The sequence below is a fragment of the Plecotus auritus genome (genome assembly GCF_963455305.1).
Source record: "Plecotus auritus genome assembly, chromosome: 13".
NCBI lineage: Eukaryota > Metazoa > Chordata > Mammalia > Chiroptera > Vespertilionidae > Plecotus > Plecotus auritus.
The window spans coordinates 8,361,460-8,388,474 of NC_137779.1; the positions used below are offsets into that span (position 1 = coordinate 8,361,460).

General features: G+C 50.7%; 2 protein-coding genes across 5 annotated transcripts in view; one reads left to right on the plus strand and one right to left on the minus strand.

The window, feature by feature from the left end:
- Positions 1–498: 498 nt before the first annotated feature.
- Positions 499–16,794, plus strand: HRK (harakiri, BCL2 interacting protein; the record flags this gene model as incomplete). Its single annotated transcript, XM_080650811.1, has 2 exons — positions 499–830; positions 15,159–16,794. The coding sequence occupies one exon, from the start codon at positions 499–501 to the stop codon at positions 772–774; it is 276 nt and encodes a 91-aa protein (XP_080506937.1). The 3' UTR covers positions 775–830; positions 15,159–16,794.
- A 5,696-nt stretch (positions 16,795–22,490) lies between these two features.
- The window catches only part of RNFT2 (ring finger protein, transmembrane 2), a 47,910-nt gene continuing 43,385 nt past the window's right edge, over positions 22,491–27,015 (minus strand). The window contains exon 11 of one of the 4 annotated variants that reach the window (XM_080650393.1): positions 22,491–22,843. In XM_080650393.1, the coding sequence (XP_080506519.1) occupies positions 22,790–22,843 (54 nt within the window). In that variant the 3' untranslated portion in view covers positions 22,491–22,789. Of the gene's footprint in view, positions 25,719–27,015 lie in introns of all 4 variants that reach the window. The other 3 variants (XM_080650390.1, XM_080650391.1, XM_080650389.1) reach the window with 3 other exon arrangements.

Consider the following 27,015-nt stretch of genomic DNA (forward strand, 5'->3'; position numbering starts at 1 on the left):
CCAAAACGGCAAACAAGCCTGCTTCCCTGGCCAAATCGGAATTGGAGCTGGATTTGGGAAAAAATGAAGGACAAAACCTTTCCTTGAGCTCCACGCCTCAGCGGGGGTCCCCCGCGAGCCCCCAAACCTGGGACCTCCGCGGCGGGGCGCCTTGTGGCGTCCCAGCGCGCCACGCTCCGCTTCTCCCAAACCGCACACCCCCTTGGTGCCGGCGCCACTAGGGTTAAAAGTTACCTCTCGGTTTCTTCTGCCTGCAGCCCCCCCCCTCCCGGGGCCGGATGATGTAACCCCCCTCCTCAGCCCTCCCCGCCCCCCTCCACCATGTGACACTTTAATTAATAATAGCGCCGTCAGCACAACAAACGCACAACACAAGGAGAAACTTGGTGTCCAGGGGAGGCCCCCGGCGGCTGGAGCGCGGCGGAGGCAGGCGCAGAGGCCGGAGGGAGAGGAGGCGAGGGGCGGCCCGAGCTCGGGGAGGGAGCGAGGCGAGCGGTCATGTGCCCGTGCCCCCTGCACCGCGGCCGCGGCCCCCCGGCCGTGTGCGCCTGCAGCGCGGGTCGCCTGGGTCTGCGCTCATCCGCCGCGCAGCTCACGGCCGCCCGGCTCAAGGCGCTCGGCGACGAGCTGCACCAGCGCACCATGTGGCGGCGCCGCGCGCGGAGCCGGAGGGCGCCGGCGCCCGGCGCGCTCCCCACCTACTGGCCCTGGCTGTGCGCGGCCGCGCAGGTGGCGGCGCTGGCGGCCTGGCTGCTCGGCAGGCGGAACTTGTAGGAACGCGGGGCTTCTTGGTGGGGCCGGAGCCGAGACCCAGCCGGAGCAAGCAACAGGTACGCGAGCCAGCCAGCGAGCGCCAGGGCGCGGCAGCTGGGGGCTGGAGACGCTGGGCTGGCCTGGTAGCTGGAGAACCACAAGTTTAGCTTTCTTCCCTTCCCGTCTCCTTCTTCCTCTTCTTCCTTCTCTCACAAGGATCTACGTGTCCCTCCTGTCCAGTCCCCATCTCTCCTTCCACGTGTCAGGCCCACCGTTTCTGTCCCCTTCTCTTTGACTCCTTTAACGCATCTTGCCACTACCTCCAGTGGGAGGACTTCGGCCTCCACATTCCCCGCCAGCCGCTCAAATAAACACACAATACGAGAAAAAAGTGTGCTTGCTGTGACAACGTAGTTACAAGCCACGCCAGATAATTATAATCTAACGCTGTTTCAAGACAAGTCCCCCATCCTCTTCCAAGCCGCCTGGCGGTCCTAAGTCGCCACAGTCTCCATCCCCTCCACTCCAAACCCGGTTCTTCCAAGTGTCACTTCTCCAGTTTCTGTGCCCCATTCTCCCGCGCCTAGAGCGCATCTCGATCCTTCCTCCCTCTCCGGGTTTCTAGCTGGCGCTCTTTCTCCTCAAGGTCCGAGCACTTGGCGATTTCCCTTCGCGTTGGCAACTTCTTCGCTCCTTCTCCAGCGAGGTGTCCCGTTTAAGGAACGTGGCCCACTCTTCATCAGACGGTTGGAGCTGAGATGCCCCCCGAAGTGGGCTGGGATCGGAGGCTCTTAGGGAAGCTCCCTGAGGGGAAGCCTTAACGAAAGAGGATTTAGGGAGCTCCTCTGGGTGCAATGCCCAGATTAGGAAGGGAATGTTGGGAGACCTTGCCGAATGCTGGGCACTGCGCGGTGGTGGTGGTGGGAGTGAGTATTGAGCACCTAGTGTGTTTGGTACTAGTAGGATAGGGGTACTGATCACCTACTGTGCGCTAGGCCCGTGGGGTTGGGGAAATTATTGAGGACCAGCTGTGCGCCTGGCACTGAGTTAGGCGCTTTGGGGGAACAAACATGTAAGAAACGTCTTCTTTTCAGATACTGGAATAGAGAGGGGAGCTGCAGAGAATGGGGTGGGGAAAATCAGGCTGAGCCCACCATAGGTGAGTCTAGAGCCAGAAGGTGAAGGTTGAAGGTGAGAAAGCCAGCGATTCTGGGATGCCAAGGCCCACTGATGCCGAGCCCCGAGCCCCGAGCCCCGCCACGCGCTGACACTCTGGGAAGCTGGCGCGGCGCCCGCAGGCGAAGCCCGAGCGTCTGCGCCCTCGGGAAGAGGCGGCAGCCGGAGCGTGGGGGGTGGCAGCGCCCCGGGAGCTGCGGGGGTGCGCGGGGTGTGAGCCGGGAGCGCGGGCGACAGATGTCTCGTGGGCCGGCGCAGCCCGGGCGCTGGTGAAGAGAGGTGCGTACTTCTAGGGCGCACCCTGCCCGGCTCCCGGAGGTCCCATCCGCTCTTACTCCTCTGGGGAGAGGGGCTCCCTCAGCCGGCAGCAGCCAGACTGAGGCTGCCAAATCCCCAGGGGCGGAAACAACATTTTTGGACTGGGCGCAGGGAGTAAATAAATAAATAAATAATGGAGTGGAGAGAGGAAAGAGAGCGACCCGGAGCTTTGAAGCCCAAGGCGTGGAATTTGGGAAAAGGTGGGAAGGAGAAGGGAAGAAAAACAGGCGGCGAGACAGGGAAAGAAAGGAAGGTCGGGGGAGCTGGAGAAGTAATGGCAAGCTAGTGGGAAAGTGGGTTAGAAGAAAAGATGGAAGGAAGCGCCATCCAGTAGAAAGGGGAGGAGGGCTGGGACAAGGCTTCCTCCTGTCTTGGGATCCAGGTGAAGTTCGGGAAGGCGCTTCCTTCCCAGGACAAGGCGGTGCGGGATGCGGGACAGCCCACCCAAGGGGCGGAGAACCCCGGAGCTGGGCCTCTCTGTTTGTGCGCCCCCGGGCTGGGGTGCCCCCAGGACTCCAAAGAGGAGGCTGCGCGGGGCTGTGGCCTCGTTCGGGCTGCAGGTGAGGGGCGGAGAGGAGTTTCGCTGGTGCAGCGGTTTAGAGTTTATTTCCCCCTCCTCGCCCTGCTTCTGCCCCAGAGTTCCCTGCTGCGTCCTGACTCCAGGCCACCCCCTGCTTGTCCCCCCCCCCCCCCCCCCCCCCCCCCCCCGCTACCGCATCCTCCAGGAATCTCACGCCTGGGGTGCCCTGGCCCCAAGACGCCCCTTTCCTCCAGCTCCATCCCAGCTTTGGTTCCTAACCAAGGGACTGGAGTTCTCTGCAGCTCAGACTTTTTTTTGTGCTTTTGGCTGGGGGAACCATCCTTCCCAGCCTCGGGAAAGTTAGGACGAAGTGGAAGGAAATCCATAGGAGAAAGACCATTTGCTGAGTTCTGTTTGTGGTCCTCTCCACTTTTCCTACCCTCCAGAGAAGTGGGGACCCTCATAGGATAGCTTAGGGGGTTCAGGGCACCTGAGCCAACCATATAAGGCAGACAAGCCTTCTCTTAGGCATTAAGGGTGGGCTTAGCTGTATGCAGGACAACCGTTTCAACAGTCTTGTTTTGGGTCTGTACTGTGAACCAGCAATACTTTTCTCAGAAATCATTATAAAAATAAATCCTGGAAAAAAAAACAACAACCCTGAGACTCAGTTTTCCCATATGTAAAATGGGGACAATTATAGTACTTAATGCATAGATGTTGTCAAGAGGGTAAAATGAATTCAGACATAGAAAGGTCTAGAACAGTGCCTGGAGCATAGGAAGGGGATATAAATGTGAACTATCATGATTATGATTGTGTATTCAATATTTTTTTCCCAAAGTAGACAACATTTTGCCGTAGTCATTGCCGGCAATTCCACACCATTCCTACTTGTCCCTTTGAAGAATTAGGGCCAGGTGGGCCAGGATAGTACAGAGATTAAGAGCATGGGCTTAGGGATCAGATGGAATGGGATTTAAGTCCCAGCCCAGGAACTTGCTGGCAGTGTGACCTTGGGTAAGAACCATAACCTCTCTGAGCCTTTTAAATTGGAGGTGTCCTCTGGGGTTGTGGGGAGGATGGTAGGAGAGCATCCATTGTAGAGCCCAGTGCAGTGCCTGGCACTTCCATCACTGAACAGAGGATGCTCTGAAGTGGTTAATGCCATCCTGATTGTTTCAAAGGGGAAACTGAGGCAGAGAGAGTCCACCCGAGTCATTCCGAAGGATCAGAGGCAAAGTCAGAAATGGAACTGGAGTTTCTATCTTTGAGGGCTCCCCCTCTACCTCCTTCTACCTCAAGATGACTTGTGGGTTGCAGGGGATGAGAAGATACTGGGTAGCAAGCAGAGAGGGTAGTGAGCCTTGAATTCCTGCAGAAGAGAGAGTGTCCCTTTCTGAGGGAGCCTGGAGGCGGCCCCTGGGAGGCTTGGGAGGCCAGGAGGAGGGTGGGTGTGATTTAACCAGTCATTGCTCTGAGATACAGGAAAGGGGGAACAAAAGGTGCTTTATGGTGTGTGCTGGCTGGCGGAGGTGTGGGAGGGAGGAGAAGTGTGCCTTGGGAGGGGGCAGGGACGAGAGAATGAAGCCAAGGAATCTGCCTAGTAGAGGGGGCCAGTGGAATCTTGCCTTGGGACTAAGGAGAAGGGGAGAAAGGTGGATTTTGCAGGCCCAAGAGGCAACAGGGTCAGGGGCAAGGATGATAATGGGCCAGCGGGAGCCTGCTTTTATGAATTAATGAGGGCCTGGCCCACCGGCCAGATTTGCTAACTGGTTCTTGGCAGGTACTTTGGTCATTAAGTGGTTAAACCCGGAGGCACATCCCTCAGGCCTCCCTCCTAGCTGGCTGCACCTCTGCCAGCATTACTTTCAGAGCTTGAAAGCTTAGGTGAGTGGAGGGAGAGAGCAGAGCAGAAGGAGACAGCTGTTGGGGAGGAACCCCTGGAAGCGGCCAGATGTACAGCCTTCCTGCCCACATGGTCTCTTGTCTGGAGTCACCCGCTTGCCTGGTGAGAGGCCAGGGCACAAGCGACTGAGCTGTGCATGTAAGAACAGCCAGGCCCGGGGATAATTAAACACCCCTCCCCCGCCCCATGTGGGCTGGGTGGACCTGGTGACCACACCTCTGATTTTTGAAAAGTCATCTACATTGGGGGTAGGGAGGAGTGAGTAGGGGCTTCTATTTCCCCTCTGGTCATCACCATATGTGATGATAGGATTGCCCCACAGTGTCCCTAGCCCCCAACGACTTGCTTGTCACATAGTAGGTACACAGTATGTAACGAATCCATGAATCAGTTAGACACTATGCAAGACAGGTATTATTGTTTCCCAAATTCAGCTCCTCTCACTTATTCACCTAGTGGCCGCAGCAGTATCTCCTGCTCACACACTCTTCTAGAACTTTGCCCCTCCCCGATGGGCAGTCTTGTGACTTCTGAAGCTGGGAGAAAGGTGGATTTTGCCTACTGTGTGCCTACTGTGTGCAGGGCACTGTGGACACAGGAAGGGCCAAGACACCGAAGCCCCTGCTCTCATGAAGCCTACATTTTAGTGGGAATAAACAAGTGAGTAAGTCAATAAAGATTGTTTTGGTTACTATTGCTGTGCAACCCATTGCTCCAAAACTTAATGGCCTAAAACTACTACTTGATTATGCTCATAATGTATGATTATGCCCATATATTCTTTGGGGTAGGAATTTATAAAGACATAGCTGGGGTGACTTATCTCTGCTCCAGGCTGGCGGGGGGCTGGAGTCATGGGATGGGGCGGGATCTTCATGTACAGATCTGGCTATTGATGCTGCGCGCTGGCTGGGACTGCCAATCACAGCACTGCCACTCAGCCTCCTCTAGTGGCCTGGGCCTCCTCGCAGTCTGACAGCCTCATAGTTAGTTGTTGGATTCTGACATGGTGATTCCGAGCTCCAAAAGCAACTGTCTTGGGAGCAAGTGGAAGCTGCGTGGCCTTTTCTGACCCAGCTTCAGAAGTCACAAGACTGCCCATCGGGGAGTGGCAGAGTTCTAGAAGAGTGTGTGAGCAGGAGATACTGCTGTGGCCATCTTTGGATTACGCAGTCTAACACAGAGATCATTTCAGAAAGTGCCGAGGGCTCTGAAGGGAATCCTCGAAGGTAATGTAATAGGGAGGGCCCAGGGGACCCCCCACCTGCAGTGGTTAGGGGTGGTCTCTTTGAGGAGGAGCCAGGGTACTGGTGACTGAATGGCAAGAAGGAGTCAGCCATCTGAAGACCTGCAAGAAAGGTGTTCTGGGAAGATGCTGGCACGCCCAGTGGCCTGGAGCTGAGACTTTGCACAGTGTGTTTGAGGAAGAGAAAAACGAGCAGTGTGGCTAATGCCCTATGAACTTGGGGTAGCAGACATCGGAGGGGTAGGCGGGGGCTAGATCTGGCCATGGTAAGGAGGTGGGGTTCTCAGTGCAGTGGGGAGGAGGGGCTGGGGAGAAAACCTAGTTCAGAGAGGCTTTCATAAGTAATGGGATTCACAAACGCTGACAGCACATGAAGAGACACTTTGCAAGAGAAGAATTAGATATGAAGCAGTAAAAGAGGCTGCAACATTCCATCGTCATGATTTGCAGACATGAACTGAGCACTAGCTCAGAGCTGGGCACCCGGATGCAAAGATACAGAACCAGTCTCAGCCCTGGCTTTATTTATTTATTTATTTATTTTTTTAAATATATTTTATTGATTTTTTACAGAGAGGAAGAGAGAGGGATAGAGAGTCAGAAACATCCATGAGAGAGAGACATCGATCAGCTGCCTCCTGCACGCCCCCCACTGGGGACGTGCCCGCAACCCAGGCACATGCCCCTGACCGGAATCGAACCTGGGACCCTTCAGTCCGCAGGCCGACGCTCCATCCACTGAGCCAAACCGGCCAGGGCCAGCCCTGGCTTTAGATGCACCTAGACTTCAGGGACAGGAGGCCCTGGCCCCGACCCCCACCCCAGCCTCTCAGTGGAAGTGAACTTGTTTACCTCAGGGCACTCGGAACATTAGGGATACTGGCTGGATTTCCATCACCTAAGAAGTTTTGCCTTTCAACCCAGTAATTGTCTTCTCTCTCTCCTCCTGCCCTAAACTGGTGCCTATGCTATGAGGTAGGGGACCTCTGTTTTAGCCCACCTCAGTGAGATGCATCCTTTTATTACTGCTGGGTACCCAGGAAAAGAGAGAGCTCCTTTACCCCCCTGTGGAGAGAAAATTGGTTGCCCCATGGAGTGTTGTCATCATTGAACCTTTGTTCCACGGGCCATAGACTTGGGCAAGATGGAATTAAATTGCTTGGGAGACTTTATGTAATATTCCTTTTTTAAAAAATTTAATAAAAAACACCCTTGCTTTGAGTATAAACAGTATTGCACTTTCATTATCAAATATTTGGGAAATGCCTAATAAAAGGAAATTGTAGTCAATTGTTTTGCTCTCACCACCATTGTTACCATTTTGATCCATTTCTTCCCAGTCTAAAAATGCACTGGTAGGCACTTTAACAAATGGGATCATTCTAAATATATTCTCTGAAACCTGGCACTCTCATTCTATCCTGTTCTTCCACGTCTTATATTTTCTCCAGCACACTTCTTAGAGGCTGCGTAGTGTTTCATTATTTGGCTGTCCCATCCTTTAGCCTCCTAGTCTACTCTTCTAAAAATGTTATTTATTGATTGATTTGAGACATACACACACACACACACACACACACAGAGAGAGAGAGAGAGAGAGAGAGAGAGAGAGAGAGAGAGAGAGAGAGAGAGGATTCCACTTATTTAAGCATTCACTGATTATTTTTGTAAGGGACCTGACTGGGGATCGAACCTGCAAACTTGATGTATCGGGACGACACTCTAGCCAGCTGAGCTACCAGCCAGGGCCCAGTCTGCTCTTGTTGGACGTTTAGATTGTTTCCAACCTGACAGAGAACATCCTCACGTATAACTCTTTGGGTACATCACAGATGATTTCCTAATAATGCCCACCAGTGGGACTTTGCTGTTAAAGCTTACGTCAACATTCTTTTAGCATGAAGGTTGTCTAAAGAGCAGGTTGTGTGCTAAAGGTGCCGGAGGGCTTACTAGACAAACATGGTCACTGGTTCCCATTTCTCATTCATGTCACCGGCCTCTCTACATAATGTGGTTATCAGCTTGGCTCTCGACTTGGCTGTTACCATCCTCAGCTAAGTCCGTACGGTCCCTTTGTAGAATGTTCTTTGTGAATGGCATCTCTAGACATCGTTGCTGTGCAGATGAGTACAGAGGACTCCTTGCATGCCTATCCCCACTTCAGCGACAGGCTCCAAGCCACAGCCATGTCACTAGGCTTCCAAGAGCATCCATCCCTGCCTGCCTGGCTGTACATGTCATCATGGGACAGCCATGGACCACGTTCATCTGATATCCTTGGATCTGGCACCTGGTACTTAATAAATATTATAGGATGCTAACATGCTGCTGATGGGAAAACTCGGACAAGGAAGGGGTGTCTTCAGAGCGGGAGTGTGTCAGGGGCGATGTGATGGATTCAAGAATCGAGACCAATTGCTAAGACAGCCCGATTGAAAATGTTTAGCCTGTTGGCACACCATGGGGCCTAATTCTTGATTCAGGGTTGAAAGTGTTTTAGCTTGTTGGTGCACCATGGGGCCTAATTTTTGATTCAGGAAATTTAACCACTGGTAACTTATTATTTATCTTATTCACCCAGATTTTATGCTGAGGCAGGATATCTGGGTGGAAGGGACATGAACTTTGGAGTCAGGCTGACTTTTGGATTAGGCCCCTGCCTGCCCTTTACCAGTTGTGTGACCTTAGGCCTGTCCCTTTGCTTTCTCAGCAGCATGAGGGACATCACTGATGGTCAGGAAATAGCAAATGATAGTGTTGTTCTTATTCGGTGTGAAATTCAGTCCACGGGTCCAAAGGGATAGTATGGTGGGAGCTCATAGGAGACTTTTCTGGACCTTTTGCATAAAGCAGTCGCTAATTCTGCTTCTCCCACTCCGGGGCTGACCAGCTGCCTGTCTAAGCCCCTGAACCAGGGCTGCAGAACCTCCAGGACAGCACTCCTATCCTGGGAGACACTGGCCTCCAGGTCCCACTCCAGTACTGGGCATGGTGACCAGCACAGTGCGGGCATTCACTAACTACTGGATGAAGGAATGGATGGCTGTATTTGGGGAGGCCTCAGGGAATTGGGGAAATTACACATAAACTTGGCTAATTTCACACTCCTCTGTTTCCCCTCACATGAGAGAGAAACCATGGCTGTGATCTGATTCCTAAAAGACCTGTGACCCAAAAGGTCACCATTCTAGAAACACAGCCAGAGCTACACAGGACTTTAGAGACCACCTGACCCCATTCCCTTCCCTTACAGATGGGGAGACCAAGGCACAGAGATAGCTGCTGAGGGTTAAGATGAGGTGGGCTGACATGCCAGCTGACTCTACAAGTGTCTGAGTAGAAGTAAGGGTCGAAACCTGCCGATCTCCCAAGTGAATTGGACCTGCAGTTGAATTTTGTGCAAGTTCCACCCCCAACTCCCTGCCAACACTTAAAAACCAGGCATTTTCATGTAGAAGACTATACTTCCAGTTTTTCTTGGAGAAATGGAAAGATCTGACAACCGCGAGTTTGTATTTCCACGTGGCAACGGAAGACTGGAGATGAGTGTCCCCTTTAGATGGTACATCAACGCCCCAGTTGTCCCGGTCCCTCCTGGGTGCACGTTACTGGGCCCAATGCATCCCAATTTACGACCTGATTTAGGTACCACCCTGCTGGACATCCCTTGATGGCACCCACACCCACACAGGTATCCTGTTTTAAATAAATGAGATCATACTGCTTATGTTTTGTCACCTGCTTCCCCCCTTCCACTGATAGGAGGTTGCTGAGATCTTCCCATGTCAACAAGGAAAGGAGGTCACCATCCTTTTTCATGGCTGCATAGTGTTCCATTGTTGGTCACCTCCTTAGGGACATTTGCCTGTTTCCCATTTTCTGATAGTGTAAACGAGGTGTAGTGAACATTGTTTAGGCAACTTTGCCAAAAAAAAAAAAAAAAAGTGAGGTTCCTAGAAGTGAAATTGTTGGGTCAAAGAATGTGCATGTTATGTGATACGTATGATAAGATTACTTCAGGGAAGGGTCTGGTGCCCATTCTGTGCTGAGCTGCTGCCTCCCCTTTCTCAGTTCTTACCCTCCAGAGTCAAGTGTGTTTGGCATTCAAGGCCCATCTGCCATAACCTCATAGTGGGCGGGAGCTATGAGTTCTCTGCTTTCTCTCTATAGACTTTACGTAATCAGTAACTATTCATGATAGCATTGATAACTATTTACTGATAGCATTGATAACTACTCACTGAAAGTATTGATAACTATTCATGATAGCACTGCTAGCTACTCATTGATAGCATTGATAATTAATGAGATGGCAGGGGGCTGGACAGAGGGGAGCAAATACTTCTTCCAGGAACTGCCGAATGGCTCCCCCCTCTCTTATACACCTGGCTTCTGCTCCTTCGGTCCCCTCGCCACAGTCTTCTCAGGCCCAGCTTCCTAACTGGACAACATGAGCTACACAATGGAGACTGAAGCAGTGACACAGACCCGAGCAGCCTTCTTCCCTCTAGGAAGGTTCCACATGGAGAGCTCTGGTGCTGTCAGAACTCTATGGGCAAAATCAACCCACCGAAACCAAAGATGGGAGAGGGGGAAGTTGCCACCATTATTCATGTTCTCTCATTCAATAGGTTGAATTGAGCACCTACTATGTGTGGGCATTATGCTGAGCTCTGGGGACATAATGATGGGGGTGTGAAGGGACATGGTGTCTGTAAACGCACAGAAAATATTCTGGGAAGATTAGAATGAAGGGGACTTTCCTTTTATTTCTATCTCCTCTATTGTTTGAATGTGTAACTTCTACCTTGTGCAAAAAAAAGTATTTTTTTAAATTAAAAATTGCGGCCTCTTAGTGGGGAATGCAAGAGTCCTAACTCTTCTCAGGTACAGGAAAAAGGGAGTGAGCCTCCTGCCGTGGGGTTCACAGATCTGGGGTTCACAGATCGCTATTTTCAGCGCCCAAATGCAGCCCAGGGAGGCAGGACCTCGAGGCTCTCCTCCTGCCCCCTCCATACTGTGGAGAAAAGTGGAAATGGGGACACTTTTTAAAGGAGTTTCATGAATGTCCTCAGTCATGAGCTTTGGTTGTGAGTCAGCATTGGAGAAAGTTCTTTATGAGCCAAGTTTAAGGGAAAACATCCCCGGGGCAGGACAGTGGTTCATAGGGGGCAGTGGACTTCATGTTTTGAAAATAGTTTCAAATTGTATAATTATTATGTATTCCTTGCAACAAACAAATAAAAACAACAGAAAACCCAAAACAAACAATACAGAAATATAGAAAGTAAAACTCCCTGGGGTCACTTACAGTCCAGATTATATAATAACAATAACAACAAAGACAGACGTACTATGTGCACAATTTCATATATATATATATATATTTCAGAGAGGAAGGGAGAGGGAGAGAAAGATAGAAACATCAGTGATGAGAGGGAATCATTGATTGGCTGCCTCCTGCATGCCCCACACTGGGGATCGAGCCCACAACCCGGTCATGTGCCTCAACCTTAAATCAAACCATGACCTCCTGGTTCACAGGTCGATGCTCAGCCACTGAGCCATGCAGGCCGGGCTAGCCTCACTGTGCTAATACTTTCAGTCCTCACATCAACACAATGAGATTTTCTATTATTCTATCCCCTTTTCCATAAAAGAAAACAGAGACCCAGAGAGGTTAAATAACGGGCTAAAGTCACACAGCTTTTGTGGGTCTGAATCAAGACTCCAACTTGGGCGTCAGACTCCAGTCTGTGCTCTTAACCATTACAGTATTCTGTGTCTCTGCCACACCTTTTTATGTGGAGACACACACACACACACACACACACACACACACACACATTCATTAATGGAAAACCAATCTGGGATTGTGCTATTTGGCCATTTGCTCTTTTCAATGAAGAATCATAACCATGTTTCTGTCTGGGCATATTTATGCATTTACTTGTAAAATTTTTATTTATTGATTTCTAGAGAGAAGGAGGGGGTGGAACCGTTGAGTTGTTATTTCACTTGTTTATGCATTCGTTGGTTGATTCTTGTAAGTGCTCTGACTGGGGATTGAACCCACAACCTTGGCGTATCAGGACCACGCTCTAACCCACTGAGCTACCGAGCCAGGGTGTCTCAGCATATTTAGATCTACCTCTTTCTGATATGCATGCAGCTTAATTTGTTAATCCAGCCTCCTATTGATGGACACGTGGGTTGTTTCCAAATTGTCTCTATTACAAATAAAGTTGGAGAGAACATCCAATTATGTAACTACTTCTGTGGGCTAGATCCCTAGCCCAGGGCGTCCAACATCAGATCCCCAAAAATGTATGCACAAGCCCACTCCTGTTTGTGGGACGAGGTGAAATGTGTCCACTGGCTGTGGAGTGGGGAGCTTCCGAAGTTAACGTTTCACCGTGGACACCAACCTGTAACGAACACATGCATGGGCGTGGGGATTCATCCGGTCAGCAGGCCTGGGAAACCTGAGTCATAGGCTCAATGATGCACAGGGAGGAAAAGTGAAAGTCAGTTGCTGGTCCTTCCTAGTGTTGCAAGAAAACGCCATTCTTTTGGTGGATGAAGCTGATCACAGCTTTAAAAATACCATTTCTCAAAAGAACACACACACACACACACACACACACACACACACACGCACGCACGCAATAAACCCATTTTTCTCACCTCTGCTGGTGCCATTGTAATGTTCCCTTCATCATTTGCCTCTTCTGGACATTTCATTTAATGGAATCATACAATATTTGTCTTCTCCTGTCTGGCTTCTTTCTTTTAGCGTAATGTCCTCCAGGTTCACCAGTGCTGTAGCATGTGTCAGGACTTCATTCCTTTCAATGGCTGCATCATATTCCACTGTATGGACATGCCCCAATCTATGTGTGCATTCCTCAGTTGATGGACATTTAGGTTGTTTCCACTTTGGGGCTGGTGTGGATAATGCTCCTAGGAATGTTTGTATACAGGTCTTTGTGGGGGCACATGTTTTCCGTTCTCTTGGATATGGGCCGTTTTTTCAAGGTTTGAAGTTGCTGACTTGGACCCCCGTGACTGTCAGCTCATGTAGATAGTGAGGTCCACTGTTGCTAATGTAGAGGGTGGGGTCTGTGTTTAGGACTCATCTCTTAGGTGCAGTCACATGTATTTAGTTGGGGTCCAAGGAAAAGGCAGAGAGCGCCCCCAAACTGAGTAATCAGAGGAGACTTGACCCAAGTGTGGGCAGGGGTTAGAAACCAATGACGGAAAATGCAGTGCTCACTGCTGGGCTGGCAACACCCTGTCCTCAAGGCGGAAGATGAAGGAATAGGACCTGCAGCCTGGAGAGGGGTCTGGGCTGAACCAGAGAACCGCCCGCAGGCACTGCGCCTGCTGCCCCGTTACTGCCTTCTGCTGGCGAGACCTGGCAGGAAGCCAGAGGCCAAGGGCGCCTGGAGGTGCAGTGCATATAGGTCAGCATCCCAGACTTCTCCCAGTGGGGAGAGAACAGGGTGCTCTCTCTCCCACTTTCTCTTTAAACCGCTTGGTTTGCATGACTCACATGGCAGTTCTTATTCCACCTGCTTTAGAGTAAAGTGTGAAATGTTTTTAAAAAATACATTTTTATTGATTTCAGAGAGGAAGGGAGAAGGAAAGAGAGAAACATCAGTGATGAGAGAGAATCATTGACCGCTGCCTCCTGCACGCCCCCTCCCCGCCCACTGGGGATCAAGTCCACCGCCCAGGCATGTGCCCTGACTGGGAATCGAACCAGGACCTCGTAGTTCATAGGTCAGCACTCAGCCACTGAGCCACAGCGGCCCAGCTGTATGAAATGTTCTTATCTCCTCTGTTAATTCGAAGCTCCTGCTAACTCTCCAACCTCATCTCTCCCCTTCTTCCTCTCCTCCTCCTCTTCCTCCTCCTCCTTCTAATATCATTTACCTACCACAAAATCCACCCCTTCAGAGTACACAAGTCAGTGGCTTTTGTTATATTCACAGAGTACAACCATCCCCATCTCCATAATAAATTTTAAAGCATTTTTGTTTCGCCAACAGAAACCCTGTACCCATTAGCAGTCACTCCCAATTCTTCCCAATCCCCCATCCCTGGGCAACCACTAATCTACTTTCTGTCTCTAAACATTTGCCTCTTCAGGACATTTCATTTAAAAGGAATCCTACAATATTTGTCTTCTCCTGTCTGGCTTCTTTCTTTTAGCATCATGTCTTCAAGGTTCATCCATGCTGTAGCATGTGTCAGGACTTCATTCCTTTTAATGGCTGCATCATATTCCACTGTGTGGACATACCCCAATCTATGTGTGCATTCCTCAGTTGATGGACATTTAGGTTGTTTCCTCTTTGGGGCTGGTGTGGATAATGCTCCTGCGAATATTTGTGTGCAGGTCTTTGTGGGGGCACAAGTTTTCAGTTCTCTTGCATATGTGCCATTTTGTCTGCCCTGCCTGGGGTGCCTCATCTGATCCTGGCCAATTCCCTGGCCTTCTTCAGTGCTCAGCACACGTCTGCCTCTTTCCCTAAAGAGCTTTCTCTGACTTCTCTCCCTCCCTCCGTCCCTCCCTCCCTGCCTCCCCGCCTCCCTCCCCATGAGCTCCCTCTCCTCCGGGCTCCTATGTTTACGCAGATTGCATGCTCTTCACATGCACATGATGCTCGTTATCAGCATCCTCCCATCTCCATCTGCGGGCCTCTGAGCCCCTCAAGGGCAAAACTATGTCATTGGATCTGTAACACTTAGCATGGTGCTTGGCCTGTTTAGCAATGAAAGAATGGATGGGTGAATGAATGAGTGAGTGAATGAGTGAGTGAGAGCAGAGACCGTCCTACCAGTCTGCCTTGAATATGGATCTATGAAATGAATAGAAGACCCCGTTCCCCATCTGGAGCAGCACAAAGGTAGGCTGACAATGTAGTCTCTCTTTTAATCACAGAAGATACCTGTGTAAACATTCAGTCTGAAAACAAGGGGTGTGTGCGGGCAGACATGTGTTTAGGGAAGGCTGCTGTGTGGACAGAGGAAGCGGGGGGCGGGGGGGAGCACCAAGACTAGCTTTTGGGGAACCATTCCTCCAAAAACAGAACCTTGTGTCTAGCAGCTCTCACCCCTCCCCCTCCCAACATGCAGGCTGGCTGTGCAGAAGCCCAGGGCGCTGACGTCATCCCCAGTGGCTGGCTGCACGTGCCTACTGACCGACATGCAAATCTTTATTTCTGCAGGTTGGAGAAAACCCTGTGTCCTTGGAGAAAGCTGGTTCCCGTTTTCCTGAGGGGGAGCCCAGAGCTTGAAAGGCTGCGCGCGGTTGGCACTTCGAGAAGGAAGTGGGGAATAAAGACAGCGCCTGGAGCACTAGAGCATCGCGGAATGGGACTGGGGAAGCCCTTTGGGGATCCAGCTGCAGAAAAGACACCCCAATGCTATTTACATACAGCTCTCTCTATATATATAAAAAAAGAAAATATGAATATTGCTACTCAGTGCATGCCGTGTCGAGGACGTGGTCCCCTCCCTTCTCTGCACCTTCCGATGTGAACTTGACTCTTTCATGTCTGGGGCACCGGAAGAGAGATGCCTACTGTGTACCGAGAAAAATTCCCGAGACTGGTGGGAATGAGCCTCAGCGCCAACCCACCGCCTGGGGAGGGATGCTGGTGGAGTCAGAGGTGATGAAATTGCAAAAGGCAAAAGAGAAAGGCATAAAAAAGTGAGGAGGACCGGAGGCCAGTGTGTAGGGGCAGTCAGGGATACCTCCACTTCCAAGTCGTGACAAGCCCCAGCCCCTCTCTCTGTCCCTAAGATAGAGAGCTAGCCCCCTGTCTCATCAGGACAGCTGGGGTTTCCCCCTCTGCCTCTGGGTCTCTGGTGCTTCGCCTAAACTTGGCTGGTGCTAAGTGTGTGTTCTTGCTGGTGCTGCGTTGGTTTTCTGTTGCCAGACATGCGAAGCCAGGGGACAAGAGAGATTTCTTTTTTGCTGTTTCAGATTCATTTTTTCTAAAAGGACGAGGGGAAAGTGCAACTTGAGAGTCCCTTTCTCTTTGCAGGGACCACTATCCAGAGGTGTGTGGGGGCAAACCTTGAGGTCAGGGAGGGAGGAGAGGAGGGATGGGATGGCAGGGAGTGGCCTGCTGGTCACCAGGTGGAAAGCTGACCTCATATATTATGACTTGTTTGCTGTCTCCTCCACCCCAGGAAAAGTGTCCTGGCAGTTCAGCCCACGGCCTCCCCCACACCCCAAGGGGATTTCAGGGCTTAGGTTTTATGGATTAAAAAGCCAAGAAATGGCTACGTTCTGGTCAAGGGTAACTTATAAGCAAGGTACATTGGGGAAGGGCGCGGGTCATTTAAATGAAATGCACCAGCATCTCACTGCAGACTGACAGAGGGTCTAATTTCACCCCCGCCACCCCCCCCCCATAAGCTCCTATTTTCAGAAGTTTCTAGAAGGGCTAAAAATAATGTGTGCTGGACTGAGACTTGGCTGCAAAGACTCTTCAGGGAACAATGCTTATTTTTTTTGCTTTCATTTAAAAAAAAAAATCCAACAAAAACAGGTATTATTCCTCTGTGCAGGGTATCACATGGCAGATTTCAAAGCTGAGATGGTGAGGGGCCAGGCTGCAGGTTGAGTCATTCTACAAGGCTGGATTTGTAGGTCACCACCCAGGACCCACGGACAGGGGGTGCGCTGGGCTGGTTAACAGACACGCTTCCAGTTCTAAGAAGCTGGCAGAGGGGTCAGCCGTTGTTCGAGTTGACACGGGCTGAAAGGGAAACATCCCCCATAGGCTTTGCTGAAAATCACCAGGTCCTTCACAATGCGGGACCTTTGCACGCTGCTGGGAGCTGTCTTTCTTTAAAAAAAAAAAAGAAAAGAAAAAAAAAATCCCTGTCTGATGTTTTCCTAAATAACTCTTTAAAGAAAGATGCAACGCGAATTGCTGAAGGGGGGGCACCCCCCACCCTCACCCCCAGACTTGTTTGCTTCCAGGGCTGGAGCCCTCCCCGCAGTTAGGTTTGCAGGGGGTGGGTCTGTGGGCATGGTCTGTGGAGAGTGGCAGGCGACGTCTCCACCAAGCCGCCACCTTAGGGAAGGCAAATGGCTCAGAATGATGGGAAACACAGCCTCTGCTTTTATAAAGACACCAGAGTCTTTCCAGCTCACCCCCTTTGGGGGAGGGGTTTTTCATTATTATAGTCGTAGCCAGCATAGCTCTCTGCCGTTTTTTATGCTATCCCAGAGTGGGGCATGTGACCACCTAAGCACAGGGGGAAGGTCAGAGGGTCCCTTTTTCAACCCTGACTTGCCTACTAGCTTACGGCATGTCCGCTGGAGGATTCAAACTCTAAATGCCGGGGCTGGCCTTTCGGGCCATTTTGATTTCGATGAAGCCACATTGCTGAGAGAACTGGGCACCCATGACCTCCTGATGGAACTTTGCAACCAAGTCCCTTGTACATACTCTCTTGTATTATTAGAAACCGTGTATTTACCGAATCCTGGCTTTTTTCTTGCATATCATCAATTTGAGTGCACTTCTCCACTGCCCCGGTTTTTGACAAGGGGCTGTTTTTAATGTTTGTTTTTATATGAGATTGTACTTCTTGATGGACATTTGTATTAGGGAATTGAAGCATGGTCTATATGTATATATTGTCTCCACCGTCTCTCCTGTTGCATTACTGGGATTGCATGAGATAGTGGGGTGGTGTTTTGTGTTTTTTTAAAAAAATATTTCCACAGTGTGCAAAGTGCTGGCATCATTTCTCCTTCTCCCCCGCCCCCCTTTTCTCTGGCTGCCAAGGAGTCATTGATTTTGATTAGTTTCACTGCAGAGCGTCTGTGAAGAGAGAGGGAGGGAGGGAGGCTTTGGAATAAATTTTAAAAAAGACCTCATATCGGGTTTCAGCAGACAGCAGTGTGTGTGTGTGTGTGTGTGTGTGTGTGTGTGTGTCCAGGCAAAGCAGAGGGAGGCCTGTGAGATCATTGTTTAGGTAGCTAACTGCATAATGAGGTGAGGGCCTCCTCCTTCCTGGTGGTGGCCGGGTGCTCTCAGAGGGTGGGGGCCAGGAGCCATGGGGATTGGAGCCTGCTGGGACTTCAACGTACCAAAGCTGTTCCATTCCCTTCTGGAAGCTTCTCTCTCCCACCTCTCCCTCCTCAATACAATAAGATCTCTTTCCCCCTTTTCAAATTTGGGATTCCGTTTCATACTCCCTTTGGCATAGATGTGGCTGGAGTAACAGGTTTCTTTGGGGGTGCCCATTTGCCTCGTTGGCCGCTGTCCATGGTCCTGCGCCATCAGCGGCTCGGAGAACCCAATCCTTTCCCCCCCTTTCATTGGGATACTGGAGACTCCTTTTCCACTTCTTCCAGTGGTCTCGTTTTAAAATTCTTTTCTATTTTGATGAAAAGTGGTGATGGAAAAGAATACTCCCACAGAACAATGGAACTGTGACTTTGATTTCACAATTGATGTATCTGATCTCATGTACTCCTAGATCTACTTCATTGTTTCTCACAGTGACAAAATACAACATCCCCTCGCTTGTGACATTGGGGGAGTCCTCCCCTGACCCCACACAAGCATCTTTTGGGGACCCTAGTTTGCCACTGGACTTTCTGAGTGTCCACCAGCTATAGAAGCTGCAGTGACCAGAATATGGGTTTTGTTCTATGTTGATAAGAATTCTTCTTCTAAATGTTCCCTTAAGTCCCCCTGGGCCAATCAGAGGGTCAGAAGCTTTGGGGGATAAGGGGGGGGGGGCAGGCTAGACACCCTGTCCTAGTCCCATGGGAACTGATAGAAAGAGGAAGTTGATGTCCTAGTGTCCTTTTAAAACTTAAACCGAAAGTTTCTTTTTGTAATTTTTTTTAAATATATATATTTTATTGATATTTTGCAGAGAGGAAGGGAGAGGGATAGAGAGTTAGAAACATCAATGAGAGAGAAACATCGATCAGCTGCCTCCTGCACACCTCCCACTGGGGATGTGCCCGCAACCAAGGTACATGCCCTTAACCGGAATCGAACCCGGGACCCTTCGTCCACAGGCCGACGCTCTATCCACTGAGCCAAACCGGTTTCGGCTCTTTTTGTAATTTTAATTTGTTCACTCAACACCTATTTATCGAGCACCTACGATGTGCCAGGTTGTAGAATCCCATCTGGGAGGAGACTGATTAATCACGGAGGGGCAGCCCTGCTTGGAACAGATGATGTTCAGTGTCCCTTCCCAGTCTGGTTCACAGTTTTTAACAGATTTGTCAGGTCATCATTGTGACCCCAAGCCTTGCTGGCAGATTGTTCTATAGTATTTTTATTTACTGAGCGGCCACACCATCAATTAAAAAGCCCGTAATCTCAACTCACTCTCAGTGCAAAGAGACTGGTTCTCGCTGCTTCGCTCAGCAATGAAATGAGAGCCGCCATTTACGGACGGCTCATTGCTCCCGAGCCCTCTGCCGGGTGCTTTAAACGTTTCCCCCTTGGTGATTCCTCACTCTGGAAGTCAGTAGTCATCATTCCCATTTTACAGGTGAGGAAACTGAGCCTCAGAGAGGTGACACAAAGAGTGAAGCAGCTGAGCCAGAATTTGGACTCAGGTCTGTGTGATGCCTCCCCCTCCCCCCGCCCCGCCCCAAGCCTGTGAGCTGAGTGCGGGTCCCAAGGCATTGCTAGTTCAAGGGCAAGCCCAAGCCAGGGCCTGTGCAGGGAGCTGGGGAGCCTGATGTAGGCCCACGGTAATATGTTGCATTTGGGGACCCTGCAGGGCAGGCTGGATGGCTTAACTGGGGTTTTATTCATTTGCCCCCTGCTTTTTGCATTCCTGGTTTCTATCAGGTCGCTGGGAGGAGCATCTGATTTGCAAACCAGGGCCTGTCTGACTTACTCCCTAGGACTTGGGAAGCTTTTCTTACCTCCTTCCTGCCCCCACCCCCACCCGATCCCCAAGTTCCTCCCAAGGTCCTTTGCACTATGAGCACCCAGAGCCTGTGTGTGTGGTGGGGATGGCTGTGGGGTGTTTGGAACCTCGGTGAGGCTTCCGGCTCAGCCGGAGAGGCAATAAGCTTGGGGACGTTCTGACCTTGCTGGTTCGTTTGCTCTTTTGTAAGAGGAATTTCGTACCTTGGAGACGCTTTGTACATATTTGTAATGACTTTATTAAAAAACTGGTTGTGCGCTTCTAGCTAAAGGCCTTTGCGTTTTCATTTCCTTGTGGAAGGCTGGTCCCCAAAGACGATGGGAGGACCTGGCTGCACACCCCAACCTCCTCAGGGGCGGAGGGAAGGTCACAATCACTTCCCTTCTCTGTCTCACATTCCTGAGAACCCACCAAGGGGAGGGTTGGCCTAAACAGTACCCCTGGGCTGGGCAACAGGTTGGGGGAACTTGCCCAATGGTTCATGTTCAAGGTCATGCACAGAACCATCACTGAGCATGTCATCATGTAGATAAGCTAATGAGCCTGCATACTGATATCTCCAACGATGGGCAAATGGAGCCACTCTGGTGGGGCGCTTCCCCCTACGTTTACCTGGTCTGAGTGAGATGCACCAAGAGACCAAGTTCTAGTCTCTTCCTAGGAACAGTGGGTTGAGGACAGGTTGTTTTCTAGATAACAGATCCTCTCTTTTCCTCTAGGGACCCACCCTTCCCACACTCTCAGTCAATGTGACTTAGAGCCATAGACTCCATCCTCCCACCCACCTCTGTCCCCACGTCCTGGGCTCACCACCCTACCCAGGCCTGGCCAGCCCTCCAAGTCCCAAAGGTGTTTAAAGTGAAAGGTGTTTAACTAGTCAACCTTGGACTGGAGATTTGGGAAGCTGGTAGAACGTGAGCATAAAGCCACTGGAGGTCATTTTACTACCACGTGGGACTGGACTGCCTGCAAATCCAACACTTCCGAGGAAAATAGCATGGAGGGCCGGAAAGAGATGATTTTGTTTTTTTTAAATATATTTTTTATTTATTTCAGAGAGGAAGAGATAGAAACATTGATGATGAGAGAGAATCATTGATCGGCTGCCTCCTGCACGCCCCCCACTGGGGATGGAGCCCGCAACTTGGTCACGTGCCCTGACTGGGAATCAAACCGTGACCTCCTGGTTCAGAGGTCAAAGCTCAACCACTGAGCCACACTCGTTGGGCCAGAAAGACACCATTTTATATTGTCACCTGAGTCTCTGAATCCTGCTGTACCTGAAGCCCATATTGTTATAGGAACCAAATTAAGTCCTTTTATTGAAGCCACGTTTGAGTTGGTTTTCAAGTAATTGCAACCAAAAAGTTCTGCCTGGTGATGTGTTATGGTGGCTTCACAACGTTGCCTGGAGAGGCGTGAGTTGTCATCTATTACCATTGACCCTTGAACAACTCGGGTTTGAACCAAGCGGGTGTACTTATACACAGAGTTTTTTTCAATATTTTAAATGTATTTTCTCTTCCTTATGATTTTCTTAATAACACTGTCCTTTTTTCTGGCTTACTTTAAGAATACAGTATATAACACATATAATGGGCAAAATATGTGTTAATCGGTTATTTACATGATCAGTAAGGCTTCCAGTCAATAGTAGGCTATTAGTAGTTAAGTTTGGGGGATCAAAAGTTACAGGTAGATTTTCTACTGCACAGGGGGGAGGGTTGACATCCTAAACTGCCATGTTGTTTAAAGGTCAACTGTAATTTACAATTTAAATATCCATCATAATCCATCAATGGAAAAATTCTCCTTAAATCAGCCTACACTGAGTGGCCAGATTATTATGATCTCTGAACGCATAATAATCTGGCCACTCAGAGTGTGTGTGTGTGTGTGTGTGTGTGTGTGTGTATTAGAGGCCTGGCACATGAATTCATGCATGTGTGGGGTCCGGCCAGCCTGGCCAGGGGGAGAGGACATGGGCGGTTGGCCTGTCTGCCTGCTGGTCGAACTCCTGGTCTTGCATATTAGCCTTTTATTATATAGGATACACACTGAGTGGCCAGATTATTATGCGTTCAGAGATCATAATAATCTGGCCACTCATTGTATATGTTCTAGGTCCATACAGCCTATATAGCTAACCGCTGTTGGGCACTGTAGGTGTCACATCCGCATCCCTTCTACCAGTTCTGTGTTCCGTCCTGTACCTTTGTGGCACCTGGCACCTTCAGAGGGTTGGGGCCTCCTCAGTGGAGACGGAAAGGTTGCCCCTGCCCCTAATCAACCCATTGCCAAGGACTGAGTGTGGGATCACAAAGACCTCAGGGTGGGACGACTGAGATGCACCTGGTACTCTAAAGGCCCCACCCCAAACCGGGAGCTGTGCCTTCTTGGAAAGGCGCCTTCTTGCTTGGCCTGTCCCCGTTCCCTCTCCTGTTCCGCTCATTCCCTTACTGGTTTCTCCGGAAGCGCTTCCTTAATAAATCATGTGTCACTCAATGGGGCTGCTCCGGAAAAACCAACGTCAGATGCCACCCACTGCACGAAGTGCTTCTTTGCATTTCTCCCAAAACAGTTCCACCTGGCTCAAGAGGCGACTGGAGACTCAAGACCAGGAACGTAAGTTTGGTCAACAGATGTTATTTATTGGCAGAAGGGAACGTAGGAGGACATTAAAAACACCAAAGGCGGCTCTGTTTGGCCCAGAGCAAAAGCACTGAAAGATTCCAGCACAGCTTTACATATCCTGCTCCGACCGCGGCTCAGCAGCCTGGAGGTCTCCCGGTGCCTCCCACTCTCCTCTGCGGAAGGTGAGGAGTCTGTGACACCCAGGCCCGAAGCTTGCCTTTTCATCCCCTCGTTCATTATGCCCGAGATAGTCTACCTCAAAAGGGTCTTCAAGGACTTCCTGGGACTCGAGTCAGTGAGTCATCAAATATGAAGAGCAGGGTACTCCATCTGACTTGGGTGAATTCTGCTCAAAGTAAAGGAGTTGCAGAGCCAAGATGGGGAAGGCAGAGAGGCACTGTTCTTCTCTTCCAAGAGCGACGCTTGGCAGCGTTTACTCTTGTGCTGGGGAACACATTTGGCCTGACATTTGGAAAACCCTGCACTGGCCACCCTTCCTCCCGAGAGCTGAAGTTAAATCCGCCCGCCAGAAAGGAAACCTCCAGACAGGATTTTCCCTGGAGGGTAGGGGATGAATAAATAAAATCCTACGCTCAATCATCCCACCTGCCCCTGAATGTCCCCCACATGTGTCTGACACTTAAAAATTTTTTTAAAATTGATTTTTAGAGAGAGAGGAAGGGAGAATGAAAAACACCAACGTGAGAGAGAAACATCGATCGGCTGCCTCTTATATGCCCACCCACCAGGGATCGAGCCTGCAATCCCGGTCATGTGCCTTGGCTGGGAATCGAACCTCTTAGTGGGACGATGCCCAACCAACTGAGCCACACCGGCCAGGGCCACAGGTGACACTCTTTATAGCGTCAGGGGTATGGCTTGTTATCTGCAGACTGTCAGAGAAGTCTTGTGTGTGCGTGGCAGGAGTGTAACTGACAAACCAGTGTTGTATTCAGTTATCAGCATCATCAGTTTCCCTGGTTCCAGTAGATGATACACTAGGCTTCCTCACTCTGGAGATGGCTACAGGGAGATGAAGTGATTTCCAAAAGTCATGCAGAGTTTAGAAAGTAAACTAGCAAACAAAATAGAAACAGACTCCTAGGCAGAGAACAGACTGACAGCTGTTAGAGGGGAGGGGCTGGGGGACTGGGTGAAAAAGGTGAAGGGATTAAGCAGACACAAAAAAATCAACTCACAGACACAGACAACAGTATGGCGACTACCAGCGGGAAAGGGGGCAGGGAAGGTAGAAGAGGGTAAGGGGAGCTAAATGGTGATGGAAGGAGACGTGGCTTGGGGTGGTGAACACACAATGCGATATACAGATGATGTATTATAGGACTGTACACGTGAAACCCATATAGTTTCATTAACCCATTCACCCAATACAGTAAAAATACAATACAATAAAATAAAATGAATAGACAGCTCTGTCTGCTCTGTCACATGCCACCACTTCAACACCTTCTCCAGCTCCCATTTCCTGAGCCTCTGTGATGGCACCTGCAGACAGGCACCTCTTTCCGATAAAAACCAGTTGCAGAAGATTGTGTTCCTTTCCCTTGGTTCCTCCTCAAGGCGGAGGGAACAGAGGAGCCGCGTCCACCGGGCTCTGCTTCCCTCCACTTCCCTTTCTGACTTGATTATCCAGGCAAGTGGGATTGTAACAGCGCGGCCATCGCCATAGTAACAGAGCTTGAAAGATGCCATGCAACCCTGGAAGGGATGTCTTGCTGGGTATCAGGAAAGAGCCTGGGACGTCAGGGAGAAGAAAAGGTGCTGGCTCGACAGCGCCCAGGGCCACATGTCCGGAATCTGCTGGGGACGGGGTGGGCATGCTCACACTGGCCGAGGGCAGGGGGCAGCAAGGTTCCCACCATCTCCCCTCTGGCTTTCTTTCTAGTCTGCTCCCTAGCCACCCAGACGGCTTTCTCTGAAATGCTGTTGGCACCAGCCCGCTGTGCTGGGGTTGCCAGTGAGAGGATAGGGGTGGGAGAAGGGTAGGACAGGCAGGGTTCCAGTGGCATCTACATGACCTCCTGTGCCACCTCCTCCCAGATCTCAAAGCAGGGAGGGAAGTGGCTCTGCTGTACAGATTAGTAGCTCTCATCTAGAGATTACAGGAGCACGGTCACCGCTGTGCTCTCCGCCACCACCCTGGCTGTGGACAAATCCATAACATGGACTGTCCCTTTTGCTCTGAAGGCTACCGGGGGAGAGGGAATGTCCACAGGGGCTGTTGACAGGTCTGAGGCGTGAGTGAGGGAGGGGACAAGAACGGGAGGGAGAGGAGAGAAATACAGATGGGTGCAGAGACCCAGCTCGGGAAGAAAGCAATTTCAGGACCAAGTCTTTCCTTCTCAATGCAGTCCAAATTAAACCTGGGCCACCCATGCGCATCAAAATCACCTCTTGTGGTTTTAAGAAACCTTGTCTGCCGGGCCCCACGCCGCAGTGTCTGAGCAGCGCGTCAGCATGGTGGGTAAGCGCAGGCTCTGAAGCCAGGCGGGCCTGGGCTGGAAACACAGTGCACACGGCTGGCTGGGTGACCCGGCCCGGTTACCACACCGAGCTCTGTGCCACGGTTTCCTCTGAGGTACAGTGGAAGTCATCCCGGCAGGATGCTTGATGCCGTGCCTGGCTCACTCTGGGCGGGGCCAGGCATTTGAGTTTGGAAAACACTTCTCAGTGACCCTAACCTAGACCTGGGCCATTGTGGGCAGGCAGTACCTCCAGGTCCCTCCCCAGTGTGCAGCATCCGGTATTTGGTTCTCCTGCGTAAAATAACCCACAGGGGGGACCTTGTCTGGTCCTGGTTCCTTGACGAGGAGGAGATGGGAGACCTACCTGGGCAGAGACCAAGTCTGAGTTAGGAGGCTTCCCCATATGTAGGGAAGGATGCACGCACTAAGACAAAAGATGACGGTGAAGGGGGGGAGAATGGAAGGCTTTAGGGGAAGAGGTGGAGAAAGGCAGGAGGCAGGATACTAAGAGCTTGCGGCCTGTTTTCCAGGAAGTCCCCAGAGCTGGACCCGACAACACGGACCCTCCATCATCTCCCTGGGCGTGCCGGGGCTTCGGTGCTAGTACACCTGGAAGTGTGCCGAAGTGGCCCCGTCCTTCCAGCAGCGCACGGTGTCCACGGCAACGGAGCGGCAGAGCGGGCAGGTGCGCTCGCGGTCCAGCCAGAGGCAGAGGCACTCCTCACAGAACACGTGCTGTGGGAACAGCAATCGGTGCCACCAGGATGCTTTACTGGGCGCCCACTCCATGCCCACCTCGGTCCGAGGAGCTGGGGACTCAGCAGCCAACAAAACAGACAGTTCTGCCCTCCTGGAGCTTGCACTCCAGTTGAGGAGACAACTGGCAAAATGAATCTTTAAAACGTAGAGAATGTCAGTTTCAAGTGCTAAGAGGGAAATGCAGGGAAGGGGGCAATAGGGTATGCTTGCGGGGTGGGGTGGGGGTGCAATGTTAAACAGGGTCGCCTGGGAGGACTGCACTGAGATACTGACATTTGGGTAAAACTTGAAGGAGAGTGAGGCATTAGCCCTGATGGCATCTGGGAAAAGAGCGCACCAGGCAGAGGAATCAGCTCGTGCAAAGGCCCTGAGGCAGGAGTGCCCAGTGTGCTGGAGGACCAGCGAGGACAGTGTGGCTGAGCTTGGCGTGTGGTAGGTGGGAGGGGGAGATGAGATCAGAGAGTTGATGGGGGTGGTGCAGATTATATAGGGCCTTGTGAGCCATTTCGAGGACTTTGGCTTTTACTCTGAGAGAATTAGGGAGCCATGGCAGGGCTCTGAGCAGAGGAGTGACTTGATATGATTTGAATTTTTAAAAGATCCTTTTGGAAGCCAGTCGGAGAAAGATAAATATCACATGATCTCACCTCATATGTGGGATATAATGATCAACATAATTTGATGAACAAGAATAGATCCAGGGACAAATGGCAGGGGAGGTGGGCGGGTTAGAGAGCAACCAAAGGACTTGTATGCATGCATGTTAGCAAAACCAATGGACACAGGCACTGGGGCGGTGGGGGCTTGCCCCGAGTGGGAATGGCTGGCGGGGGGTGTCAATTGAGGAAAAAGGGGACAGATGTAAAACTTAAGATAATTAAAAAAAAGTAAAAGATCATTTTGGCAGCTGGGTGGAGAACAGACCACAGGGGTGAAGAGAAACACAGGGATACTGGAAATATTAACAAGTTCCGCCACTTTCTGGCTTTAACTTGGACCAGTGATTTAACCTCCCTGTGCCTCAGTTTCCTCATCTGTAAGACGGGGATAATAGTGCTCCCCCCTTAGGAAGATTGAAAGCACTTAGACGTGACAATCAAATGCAGTATATGATTCTTGATTGGATCCTGGATGGGGGAAGGGAAAGGGAACCCTAACCATGAAGGATGTTTTGAAGACAAATGGAGAAATTTGAATATTGGGATTTTGTATCAATTTAAAATTACTGGGATGTATGCTAGTGGAATTGTGGTTATGGGACAGAAGGTCCTTG